This window comes from Lactuca serriola, chromosome 1 (genome assembly GCF_051521515.1).
Source record: "Lactuca serriola cultivar US96UC23 chromosome 1, Lser_US96UC23_V15, whole genome shotgun sequence".
Taxonomy (NCBI): Eukaryota; Viridiplantae; Streptophyta; class Magnoliopsida; order Asterales; family Asteraceae; genus Lactuca; species Lactuca serriola.
The window spans coordinates 63,458,792-63,472,949 of NC_136408.1; the positions used below are offsets into that span (position 1 = coordinate 63,458,792).

General features: G+C 36.9%; 1 protein-coding gene across 1 annotated transcript; it reads right to left on the reverse strand.

Annotated features, from left to right (window-relative positions):
* Positions 1-613: 613 nt before the first annotated feature.
* Positions 614-4,008, reverse strand: LOC145089745 (enolase). Its single transcript, XM_079028144.1, has 12 exons — positions 3,851-4,008; positions 3,263-3,326; positions 2,972-3,036; positions 2,843-2,890; positions 2,656-2,742; positions 2,495-2,575; positions 2,246-2,428; positions 1,947-2,162; positions 1,667-1,861; positions 1,219-1,410; positions 1,047-1,103; positions 614-966 (listed from the first exon to the last, which is right to left on the reverse strand). The coding sequence occupies exons 1-12, from the start codon at positions 3,914-3,916 to the stop codon at positions 886-888; spliced, it is 1,335 nt and encodes a 444-aa protein (XP_078884270.1). The 5' UTR covers positions 3,917-4,008; the 3' UTR covers positions 614-885.
* Between the last annotated feature and the right edge of the window lie 10,150 nt (positions 4,009-14,158).

Genomic DNA, 14,158 nt, shown 5'->3' on the forward strand with positions numbered 1-14,158 from the left:
GGTTGGCAGTAAGGGTGTAAACGGGCCGAGCCGAGTCCGAGCTTGGCTAGGCTCGACTCGGGCTCGTTTAAGTTGAGGGGCTCGAACTCGAGCTTTATTGCACCGAGCTCGGTGCGAGCTCGTGAAGAATTATAAAGGCTCGGCTTGGGTTCGAGATCAACTTGTTTTCTGTATGAAGAACCTAAATAAGCTTAGGCTCGATTCAAGCTCGTTAAGAAGCTTGTTTTTTAATATCCTACATCCCTAATTCCTCAAATATTTTTTTATTTTAATATATAAAAATAATAATAATCTAATAATATATATATATATATATATATATATATATATATATATATATATATATATATATATATATAGGCTTGTTTAGGCTCGCGAGCTCACTGATTGAAGCTTGGCTCGAGCTCGTTTAATAAATGAGTCTCGTATTTAGGATCGGCTCGGTTCACTTACACCCCTGCTTGATAGTATATCATTTGTCATTATTTAAGCTCCTTTTGTATATGTAATTTTTAAGCTATAGTAACAAGGAAATTATTTTAGAGAGGGTCTTGAAAGAAATGGAAAATGGTAGAGCTTATTTCCAATGCAGAAAGAGAAATGATGTAAAACATAAAAAAGAAAAAGCATGTGATTCCATTTTCTAACCCATTCCGAAAATGGTAAAGCAACATTACAAAAAAGGAGGCCAAAAACATCAACTACCACAAATCACAAAACAAAATCCATTCCGAAGTACAAACTAATAACTCTGGCCTCCTGTAACCAAAAACCATTGCCCATTATTATCAGAGAGAGAGAGAAATGACCACTTTGCCCTTCTTCTTCTTCTCCTCCTTTTCTTTTATTTAGATGATGGGCCTTCATTCAAATTCAACCGCAAATCTAATACGGCTCAACAGGCTTCCTGAAGTTTGCTCCAGCATAAACCGCCTCTGACCCCAGCTCCTCTTCAATTCTCAGCAGCTATAGTAGAGAGTCATTCAGTTTTAGAAGGGTAATAAGGTAATTTACTTACACATTATATAAATATATACAAAAACTACCTGATTGTACTTGGCGAGACGCTCTGATCTGCAAGGTGCTCCAGTCTTGATTTGCCCCTGCAGATTGTATTGTATTGTATCATCAGTATTTAATTTAAATGAAGATTAATTTATTTAAATTAAATGAAGATTTAATTTATTATTATATATATAATAAAGAAAAGAAAATTACCGTTGACAAACCGACTGACAGGTCAGCAATAAAGGTATCTTCGGTTTCCCCACTGCGATGACTGGCCATGACACCCCAACCAGCCTGCTTTGACATTTTCACAGCTTCAATACTCTCAGTCACTGATCCAATTTGGTTCACTTTCAGGAGAAGGGCATTACATGTCTTTTCACTGATTGCCTTCTTAACTCTCTGTAAACACAATTCCCAACAAAAAGGTTAAATTAGGAATTTTGCATACTTTAAAGACCAACTTATATATATATATATATATATATATATATATATATATATATATATATATATATATATATATTGGTCCTTAATCTTTGGGTCTGTTGCAAATATCGTCTGTTCATCGTTAAATCTAACTACTCAGATGTGAACTTTTTCAAAATGACGATTTTGCCCTTCAACGAAATTTGTAAATGAATTTTGGGAAACTTACAGTTGGGTTAGTGACCAAAAGATCATCTCCAACAATCTGTACTTTGTCACCACATTCAGCAGTCATCTTGGCATATGTCTCCCAATCATCTTGATCAAATGGATCTTCAATGGAGACAATTGGGTATTCACTCACAAACGATTTGTAAAGATCCTTCAGTTGTACTCCTGAAATCTTTTGTGACCCGTTGTTGTTCTTCATATACACACACACACAAATTCAATAAATCAATCAAACAAAATGTATTTCTGGTGTTGAATGATTAAAAAAAAAAACTTACCTCTTCTTTGAAGTTGAGATCATAAGTTTTGTCTTTTCCATAGAATTCAGATGCAGCAACATCCATTCCAATCACAACTTTTCCAGTGTAACCAGCTTGACCAATGGCTGTTTTGAGCAACTCAAGTCCTTCCTTGTTTTCTTGAATATTAGGGGCAAATCCACCTTCATCACCAACATTTGTTGCATCTTGACCATATTTCTTCTTGATAACAGACTGTGATGTCAAGTGTCAACACAAGTAAAGATTAGTGTATAATTCACATGTTTATAGAGAAACATGTTTTAAAAAAAATGTACCTTTAAGTTATGGTATACTTCAACACCCATTTTCATGGCTTCCTTGAAACTTGAAGCACCAGTTGGAAGAATCATGAATTCCTGCATAGCAAGCTTGTTTCCAGCATGTGATCCACCATTGATGACATTGAATGCAGGTACTGGTAATACTAGTTTCTTGTTTCCAGCCAAGTTTGCAATATGCTGTGAGAAGTTTTTAAATCAGATATTAGATATTGTTTTTTATTTGGGAAATGTAATGTTTGTTACCTTGTAAAGGGGAATGTTTTTGACACTAGCACCTGCTTTGCAGAGTGCAAGAGACACTGCTAGAATGGCATTTGCTCCAAGCTGTAAGCAAGAAAGTAGATCATTTATAAATATGAAAATAAATAAATAAATTTAAGATTTGAAAGTTGAGAGTATATTACCTTTTGCTTGCACCAACCCCACTCATTTTTAGTTCCATCAAGTTCTTGAACCATGTAGTTGTCAATACCAGTTTGATCAGTTGGATCCTGTAATTTGAACATATATGTTTAGATCATGTATGTTGCTACTTCAAATGATGATATTTAAATTGATATTGAGAGGAAAGAGTGAATTGATGAAACAAACCTTGCCTACAATAGCAGGTCCGATTATGGTGTTCACATTGGAAACAGCCTACTCATAGAATGTAAAAGTTAGTTTATAGTGTAAAAAATAAAGAAAAGCATCAATCCAGATTCCAGAGTATTATCTTACCTTGGAAACACCTTTTCCAAGGTAGTCTGAGCCTCCATCTCTTAGTTCAAGTGCTTCATAGATGCCTACAAGACAAAATTAATGTGCATTTGTTATTATTACATCTGAAATTCTAGCAAAACATTATATCTGCTTGCAGATTAAATGCATGATTGTCTACTGTCAACACCATTGATATACGATATCAAAGGGCTGTACTAAACAGCTTTGAACCAAGTATGATAAAAAGTAAAAAGATATGCATAGATCGATTCAGGGAAAACATTTTGAGAAAAAGTTGGTAGATCTTACCAGTGGATGCCCCACTGGGAACAGCAGCTCGGTGCCATGTACCATTTGATAGTGCAATATCCACCTATATCACAGAAATATTAACATCCGAATTTCAGGAAAAGTAACTAATTAGGGATCAATCAGGATATGAAACACCGTTTCTAGATTATGATTTAATATGAACGTCATCTGTAGATTAATATACTTATGCTTCTTTTTCACAATTAGACATATGCAGTTGACGTCAAATTTTGATATAAATTTAAATATCTACTCAAAGTATAAAAATGTAAAGCTCCGATTCATAGCAAAACTAATCTTGTAGAATCAGAGCATTGATCCATATGCTATATCAATAAAATTGATCTAAAAGGAACCAAACCACGATTACTCAGTTATCGCTTTAGTTAATCTCATTCATAGCAAAACTAATCATAAAAACGACGATAAGTAACTGTTTCAAACAAAAACCTAACGTTAACTTAAACCGTAATCATAATTGGAATAGAGATCGGCGATTGGACATTTCAAAACGATGTTAATTCATAAGAAAAACGGTGAAATACCCAATTAAGAACCCAAATGGATTTACGAAGGGAAACAAACCTCGACGGTAGGGTTGCCTCTGCTGTCGAAGATTTGTCGTGCTTTTACTTCCTTAATGGTGGCCATATTCGCTTCTTCGTTGAGATTAAGATGCAGAAAGAGAGAAATATAAGGAGGAGAAGTGTGAAATGTGAGTGAGTGAACGCCATGTATTTGTAGGTGGTTTAGGAATTTATAACCTCCCGTGATGAAAAAGTCGCGAGAATAATACTCGCTCCGAAATAGAAGAAAATCAAATCCTTCTATTTATGGGTTTTTCTAAAAAAAATTAACTTTTGAAACATTCGTTTTCAAGTTTATACATGTGTTGGTTATTTTTAAGTTTTATAAAATTACTGATGGCTTGTAAAAAATTAAAAAAAAACTATCTCATCCCATTTTAAATTATTAATTATGTGATAATTTGGTGAAAGTTTTTGGGCGTCTTTACATAGAACTTATAATAGCTTTTGAGAGAGTTTTTAATAAAAAACATGAAAAAAAAAATGTTTCGTTAGACAGCAATAGTTTTTACCTTTTATTTTAAATTAAAAATTAAAAATTCAATAACTACTTTAAATAACTTTTATACGAGTTTTTAGCTTTTAAAAAGTTTTAACTTGTTTTTAATTAATTTTATACGTTTAAAAGCTAACAACTATTTTTTTTTTTCCAAAAATTTATATATAAATAAAAACTACAACTTCTACCTACCAACTATCAAATTCTGGCTACCAATTTTTTTTAGTAATGGCAGAAAGATATATTAAAAAACAAAACTAGCAAGAAGCTAGCACAAAAAAGTCTAAACCATTACAAGAACATAAGAGTTGAGTTTTGAAATCATAACACCCGATCAATAGATAGTTTAGACCTATTACAATACCAAAGATAAAAATGAAAAACAATGCTATTGAAAATAGTACTCTTTTTTGGTATATCTTTACAAAAAAACAACCCTATTTCGAAACATCCATAAAAACCACCATGCAACAAAGAACATCCCTTCCATAACATCTTTCAAATTCTTCCGCATTCTGGTGTTACCAAACCAATCAGACCAATCAATAGTAGAGTTAAAGTCATGCTTCTCCAAACCCCACCACTTCAAGATTCTATGAATGACTCCATTAGCAACAAAACAAGAAAAGAACACATGATTAACTAATTCCACTCCATTATTACAGATAAGGCATAAAATCGATTGAATCTCCAAGCCTTTCAAAGATAAATTATGTCTTGTAGGTAACCTATCCAAAAACATTTTCTAATAGAAAATATTTACTTCAATAGGAATCAAAGACATCAATCTAGTAGCATTACCACCTGAACCCAAAGTAGCAAAGTCCACCAAATTCCGAGCATAAGAAACTGTATAATTACCCGAGGTATCTAAATCCCAAACCCATTTATCACGATCCCAGTTAACAGAAATTGATGAAAGAGTGGAATTTAAACCAACCAACTGGTCAGACTCCGCTCCACCTAAACAAGAACGGCGAAAAGAATCAACAATCAAATTACTGTTGCATTTAACCGCAACAAAGACTTCCTTATTACTCTCTAGGGAGAATAACTACGGTAATCGATCTTTAAGAGGTGTTTCTCAAATCCACACATCCAACCAAAAAAAATATTAACGCCATTACCAATCAATTTCTTGCAATCACCAAATAAATCAACACCTTTCTGACGTAAATTAGAGGAGGCACAAATAATATCAATCCAAACTGAGTGTCAATTAGATCTGATATCAGAATCCAAGAGACCATGAACCCCATGAATAGATTTAATAACACGCATCCATAAAGAATCAGGAGAATATTGAAACCTCCATATCCATTTGAAGAGAAAGGCTCTATTCAAAGCAAAAAAACTACCCACTCCCAAACCACCATGAATTTTCGCCATCAACACCTTCTCCTAAGCCACCCAAGCAATCTTCCTTTCATCTTTCCCAATGCCTAAAAAAACATTCCTCAAAGCTTCCAATTAACAAGAATACCAGAAGGGGCCTTGAGCAACGACATATAAAAAATAGGTATAGAACCTATAACTGATTTAAGAATAGTGAGACGACCCCCAACTGAAAGAGTATCGATCTTCCATTTAGATAATCTCGACTCAACCTTTTGCACCACAATATACCATGAATGGAGTCTATTCATAGAGCCACCCACCATCAATCCAAGATAAATAAAAAGAGTCTTAAAAGTTGCACAACCAACTGAAGAAGACACCATCTCAACTTCATCAAAACAAACACTAACTCCCAAAAGATGAGATTTGTTAATATTAATCTTTAACCCATAAGCCAAGAAAAAACACTGCAAAATAGTGACAATGCTAGAAAATTTCTACACTTTCCAATCTCTAATGAAAATCACATCATTCGCGTAAAAAAGGTGAGAAATTATGAACTTAGGTTTAATGACAAGAGGCGAAAAAATCCCTCTGCCATAGCACGAGAAAAATCAATATGCAAAGACTCCATCACCAGAATAAAAAGAAAAGGAGAAAGAGGATCTCTTTGTCTTAACCCTTTATAAAACTGGAACTCTTCCGTAGGGCTACCATTAATTAAAACAAAACCCATAGAAGAATATAAACATCCCCTAATCAAACCCCGCCACCTAGTTCCAAAGCCAAACTTTCCAAGAATATCATCAAGAAAATCCCATTTGACAGAATCATACGTTTTCTCAAAATCTACTTTAAAAATCCTCGCCTTCTTTTTCTTCGTTTTACACCAAGATAGAAACTCGTTACGAATCAAAGGGCCATCAAGGATTTGGCGACCAACAAAAAAAGCATATTGTTGCTCATTAACAAGATCACTAATCACCATACTCAACCTGTTTGCTAAAATTTTAGCAATAATCTTGTATTGACATCCTATCAAACTAATAGGACGAAAATCCTTAACAAACTTCGCATTAGAGACTTTTGGGACGAGGGTAATAAAAGAAGGATTACATCCTTTAGGAAACCGAGCAAATAAAAAGAAATCTTGAACAACATCAATCACATAGGCCTCAACCAAGCTCCAGTATTTTTTTAAAAACTCAAATGTAAAACCATATGGACCAAGAGACTTATCTGAACCACAATCCCAAACTGCACGTTTAATTTCTACAGGTGAAACCGTATCCTCCAAAACCGATATATGCTCATTAGAAAGTGATTTAGGAAAATCAAACAGAAGAGGAATCCGAGAGCTAGATGGAGCCGAAAATCTACCAGCAAAATGATCAAAAAAATTCCTTTTTTTACAAGTCTTGGATCTTCAATCTAATCTTCATTCGAAAACATACCTCTTATCGCCATTTGATTTCTTTTTTTATTTATGATACCATGAATTGACCAATGAACCTTTGCCCTTTGAGCAAAGTCTATGTAAATGTAACACCCGTAGATCCAGGGTAGTCAATTTAGAGACGTTAAGCGTCAAAAATGATTTTTTGATAGAAGATTATTTAGAATGAATAATCTTATCTAAGTTGTATTATATGTTACAAGGATTCTGTACATATAAAGAACGTTGAAATCCGAGTTATAACGAAGAAGTTATGACCTGCCGAAGTTTCACGACAGAACCGGAACGACGCAGCGCGACGTAAATAATGAATTTATGATAGAGTGGGATTTGGCCTTAGCAATCTAAACGAAAGTCGTAGAATACGTTAAACCGAGAGTGTGCATAAAAAAAACGTCCAAATTTGACTTCGTATGAGGAAGTTATGATTTTTCTAAGTTTCAGCTTAACAGTATGCAACCCGAAACTCGAATTTAAGATCGAGTGATTTTTGGTCGAAGCAATCTAAACGAGAATCGAGGATCTCGTTATTAGTAGTGCAATGATAAAAAGACAGACGAAAACGAACGTCGGATTAAGAAGTTATGAATTTATAACAGAGTTTTCCTGTACCGGCCTACTAAAATAATATAATAAAAATAAAGTTAAAATTAGCCGACGGAGTCTAAATGAAAGTTGTAGATCGTAGTCTCCTACGCGGGGATATAAAATGAGGAAGATATGAATTTTTGAAATTTATTAAATAATTAAAGTATTTAATTTAAATATAAATTCGATATTATCCGAAGGGGGGGGGGGGGGAGTCACCGGCCTTATCCACATTACGCCCAACGTAACTCTAATTACACCCAGCGTAATTCGAAGAATCAGCCACTATATAAAGGGTGCGAGGGCAGCCGAGTTCCTTGCTCAATTCCTCTCCTCTCTCTCTCTCTCTCGTTTTACCTCGTTTTTCGTGCAAGAAATATCTCGAAGCCCCGGTATCATTCCCGAGACCCAAAGCAAGTCCCGAAGCCCCGAAGATCCCGAGAAGTAAAGCTTCCGAGCCGAAGCTCTGCCCGCGAGAAGCCAATTTTTGTGAAGATCTACCGAAGAATACTACTTCTACAAGTCGTAGTGTTGTCCGATCATCTTCTGATCAAGTGAGTGTGTGATGACTTTCTTCTAACACATAAATATTAAGTATTTGCTATGAAATACGTGATATGTGTATAATATATTGTTGTTTATTTGAGATGATTGTGGAATGGACGAATTATATAAGTTTTAATGAGTTAAACTATATATGTATTTCGTTTCTAAAAATATGTTGGGTAGAACATGGGTAGATGAGGTTGTTGGTAGGTGATAAAAGATGGGTTGGACCATAAGATAAAAGGATAAAGAGATAAACTTGTTTTAGATCAGGATGTATGGATCAGATCTGGAGGTTAGTTTTAGATCCGAGAGTATGGATCAGATCAAGAGGTTAGTTTTAGATCCGAGAGTATGGATCAAATCAAGAGGTTAGTTTTAGATCTGGGAATATGGATCAGGTAAGGAGGTAAATTTTAGATCCGGGAGTACGGATTATGTATTTTTGAAGTATGTGTTCATACGATAAGGTATCATGGGTATAGTCCCTTTTAGGAACGTGATTTTAATACATGTATTGATTAAAGTATGAAATATACATATGTATGTGAAGTATTTGTTATTGTCCGAAATACGAGTTAGATATATTTGATGATATACAACGTGCGAATAAGTTATGGTTCAATATGTGTTAAGATGTGAATATATGATATTATTACTTAAGACTCTGTGTTAAGTATACACTAGTTAGCATTGCCTAAACGGAGTTAATATCGAAAATTGATTATAAGCTTTGTAGGCTTGCCTAGTGATGGGTTAAGACTTAAATAGGGATGTTTAGTTCCATTAAGTTTGGACATTGGGTAGCCTCATATTAAGAGTACGTGTGTTGTGAGATTGATGATCGGTGGAGTACGTCCTACGTAAAGAAGTACATTTTATATACGAAGTCCTTTTCAAAGCTCTGTGTCTTGGGTGCTGCTTGTGCCAGGGTACTATTATGTTCTCGGGTACGAGTCTTTCGCATACCAGAGTACTATAATGTGCCAGAAGTACTATCATGTACAAAGTCTTTTTGACAATTTTGTGTGTCGGTTACGGGAGCGTACGGGAGTACTCTAGTAGTATTTCCCCATACTTTTATTTTAAGAGAGCTTTGGAGTCAGCGTGTAACGACCGAAAAACACAACCAATTTTAAAATTTTCAAGAACATCTCAATTCCAATAATTCTTTACAAAAAGGTTTTCAATACAAAATATTTATCGTATTCCCAGAATCATAACACCACAAAATTATGAGGACCGGTACGATCACGCCTTCGCCTTGCCACGATCTCCTGAAGAACCTGAAAAACATGAAACCACAACTGTAAGCCCGAAAGCTTAGTGAGATACCCCCAATATACCAACCACATATACGCCCTTCCAGGCCACGACCTTCCGGTCCAAACATATCGCCTTCCGGCCCATAACATATTGCCTTCCGGCCCGTAACATATTGCCTTCCGGCCCAAACACATTGTCTTCCGGCCCGAACATATTGCCTTCCGGCCCATAGCATAAAATACATACATAACATAACAAATCATAGAACGACCCCGCATACCGGGTCACACCCCAGATCTAGCAATCATACGCATGACACATAATCATATAACAGTTCACAGTTAGCAATCAACCAACAGATCACATATCCTAGCATTACTCTAAACAAGATACCGGTCTAGCCGGTCACTAGCATAACATCGCCCTACGAATCAGTCAACATACTAAATGCACACATACGCCCTTCCAGGCCATGACCTTCCGGTCCACATAACAATGCCTTCCGGCCCACAACATGTAATGCCTTCCGGCCCACAACACATAATGCCTTCCGGCCCATAACGTAATATCATAACAACAAACGCTACTCGGATTTCCATCCGATAAAGGGTCGGCCTTGGTGCCGTAGACCCCGTTGATATAGTGAGGATAACTCACCTCGGAACTGCCGACTGAACAGATAGCTCAAGCTGCTCCGATCACTGATACGATCTCCACCTCTGGACAGCCACCAATGCACTGTACTCAAACAATGATCAACAATTACCAAAATACCCCTGGAACCACTGGACAACCCTTGGTCAAAGACAAGGTCAAAGTCAACCCCTGACTGACCCTACTCGCTGAGTCAACCCGATGACTCGCCGAGTCCCCATACTCAGAACTTCACTCAATCCGCGATCTAACTCGCCGAGTCACCCCGAGACTCGCCGAGTTCAACAACTCTGAGTCCACTCACCCTCAACTCACCGAGTCATCCCTTGACTCACCGATTCTCGACTCAACCAGAGAATATCGGAACTCTTCGACAAGACTCGCCGAGTCTAAGAACAGACTCGCCGAGTCTATGGCTATCTTCAACCTACTCGCCGAGTTGTTCATACAACTCGTCGAGTTCCAAGCCATCTTCATCCGACTCGCCGAGTTGTTCTTCCAACTCGTCGAGTCCCATCTCATCTTCAAGCAACTCGTCGAGTTCACCCATGTGACTCGCCGAGTACCACCGATCTGAATCCATACAGAAGCATCCCAGACCATGCAATTGATCCAAAACATAGATCCAACCTCCTACAACTCATCCATCACGTAAAGTGGCAAACTTTACGTGAATCCATAAAGATCTAGGCCATATTCACTCATAACTAGGGTTTGGGACTTGCAAGCTTCACTAAACACTCCAACACAGGGACTTTCATGCTCTCTGATTCTCCTCTTCTCCAGATCTGAGGTAGCAACCTCAGATCTACCCTCTAGGCTTCCAATTACATCCAAAGGCAAGATCCCACAAACCCCAAAATGAAGAAACAACATACAATCAGACCAAGAACGAGATATTACCTCCAATGGACGCCCCCTACTGCAATGAAGTTGATTCCAAGCAAAGCCCCTTGCCCCAAGCCTTCAATTCCCACAAAATTCCTTCAATGAATACTTCTCCAAGCTTCAATCTACTCAACAATGGAGCTCCTCTGCGATTTAGGGTTTCTAGAACTCAAGAGGGAAGTAAAGAGGCTGGGGAAGGAACATAATGTTCCTTATATAGGGCTCAACCCCGAGAATTAGGGTTTTCTCCACCCAACGCCTACTCGCCGAGTCCATCTCATCGACTCGCCGAGTCGGCTACTTAACACGCGGCCAAACCGCGACTCTACTCGCCGAGTCCAGCCATGGACTCGCCGAGTCACTCTTTCCTAATTAACACTTTTGGCCCTCAACTCTACTCTCGCTATTTCGGGATGTTACACAACGTTTCTTTTATGAAGTGATTGACCGAGCTTCATATGTCAGAGTTTTCTTTCACGAAGTAATTAAGGTAAATTCGTAGACTGCCTAATAAAGTGTGTCAGTAATAGACCACTGCTAGGTATGTCTTGTGCTATATTGTTGGATAGGGTGCGTCTGGGGGTGAAATACCTCATGTATTCAGGCCACTGCTAGGCAAAGTTCGATGCTGGGATAGGTAGAGTCTGGGGATATAATACCTCATGATAGTCGGACCACGCCTAGGCATTGTTATCTAGATAACTACCCATGACTTAACTATCTTGTGGTTCTTTCTTTTACGAACGAAAGTTCGTGGTGAAACTTATTCCATTCCCCTCATTTGATGTCTTTATTAATCCTCTTTTGCTGCCAGGGAATTTCCGAAGCAGCTTCGTCAGTTGTTGTTCATATCGATTCCTTAGGCTAGATCTCGTAAGATCATTGTATAGGGTCAGTATGTGGGGATCGACGGGATGGGATAGATTTTTTTAGAAATATGATTTATCTTTGCTAATAATATTAGTGGTTTTGCAGGATCGAGATCTACATTATTATCACGTGGTTTGAACTAAGAGCTTTCGTACTCTATGTTCCTTAGGTGATTGAGTTCACCAGGGATATTTGAACTAAGTGTTCACTAGATGTCTTGAACTATGTGTTCGCCAGGGATATTTGAACTAAGTGTTCATTAGGTGTTTCTAAACTAAGTGTTCATTAGGTGTTTTTGAACTAGGTGTTCATTAGGTATTATTGAACGGAGTGTGTTCAAGGGGTGTTCTTGAACTAGGTGTCAGATGTAATCTAAGAACCATGGCAGCATTAGACTTTGTGCCAATTTCTTAGGACAATTCTTAGGAATGAATGGGAGAAGGGTAATCGGTTCTTAGGGTAAATCTCTATGAAATAAAGGAAGATAATGTGGGTGGGTAATTGGATTGATTGTTTGATAATTAAATATAATAATTATATTATTGTGGGTTGAAAACCCTATATGCTCACTAGGCTCCCAAGCCTGACCCACTCAGTTTTCTTTGCATTATAGGTAATGGCACAAGGGTATAAGTTGGTGGACTTGACGAGAGATTTTGGATTATAGGCCAGTAGTTATGAATAACTGTTGTAAGGTCTATTTTGTTATGTTTATTCTTTTGGTCTGTATTAAACATGACATCCTGAGATTTTGTTATATAATGAAAATACATTTCTTTAAAGAAATGCTTTGATAATTTTTATCATATTTTGTTTTGGGAACAAATTCTGCAACTGTTTTTTTAAAAGATTACTCTGATTTAAAAAACAAAGCATAAACAAATCGGTCTTTTCTGGCCTTGAAATTGGGGATGTCACAGTAAAATAACAAGTGAAAGACATATAACGGCTAGGGTTTAGTATTATTATCAAAGAGAAGTACCAATACAGTGAAAGGGAAAGACATAATATATAGACTAGCTAATTAGGGTTTCCTAGCGAAAAAAGGCCCAATCATAAAACCCAATACAAAATAAAGCCCAAAATATTATTAGGCTAACATCCCCCCTCAAACTCACAATGCAACAACAATAAGCATTGAGAGTTTGTCAGACAAAAAATGGAACGAGGATCAGTCAACGGCTTCGTAAGAATATCAAAAATCTACAAAGAGGAGGGAACATAAAGAAGGGAGATAATGCCCTTCTGGAGATGATGACGTGTGAAATGACAATCAACCTCAATATGCTTTGTGCGCTCATGAAACACTAAATTCTTGGCAATCATTATCGCACTCTCGTTATCACAATATAAAGGGGTAGGCTAAGAGATGTGAACGCCCATATCTACAAGAAGCCATATCAACCAAATAATCTCACAAGTGGCGATAGCCATGGCTCGATACTCAGATTATGTAGAAGATCGAGAAACAACATCTTGTTTCTTTCTTTTCCATGATATCAATGAATCTCCAAGAAAAAACACAATACCCAGTAGTGGACTTATGATCATCAATATCACTATCCTAATTTGCATCACTATAGGCACGCAACTAGAGGATGTAGATGGAAATATAAGAGTGCGGAACTGAGTACCATGCAAATATCTCAAAATACGAAGAACAACCTCCTAATGAACAGTAGTAGGAGCAGTGACGAACTCGCTAACCACATGAACTACACGAGCAATATCTGGTCTAGTGACAGTTAGGTAAACCAAACTCCCAACAATGGTACGATAAAGGCTTGGATCTAATAATGGGACACCATCAGTTGGAGAGTAGTTTGCATTACTCTTTATAATCATATCAACTGTTCGATTATCCGTGAGTCATGCACGTTCAAACAAATCTGAAATATACTTCTTTTGAGATAAAAGATAAACCTTTGGAGATTGAGCAACTTCAATCCCCAATAAATAACATAGCAATCCCAAGTCTTTCATAGAAAAACAGTGAGCCAAATCACGCTTTAAAGACTTTATACCATCATGATCATCACCAGTAATAAGCATGTCATCGACATATAAGGAACGAATAATACGACTTGCATTCGTACATCGAATAAATAGAGCCGAGTCATGGTTAATTGCTTGTAAACCAAGAGAAATAATCATCGTAGAAAATTTCTCAAACCAAGCACGAGGGGCTTTTTTGAGGCCAT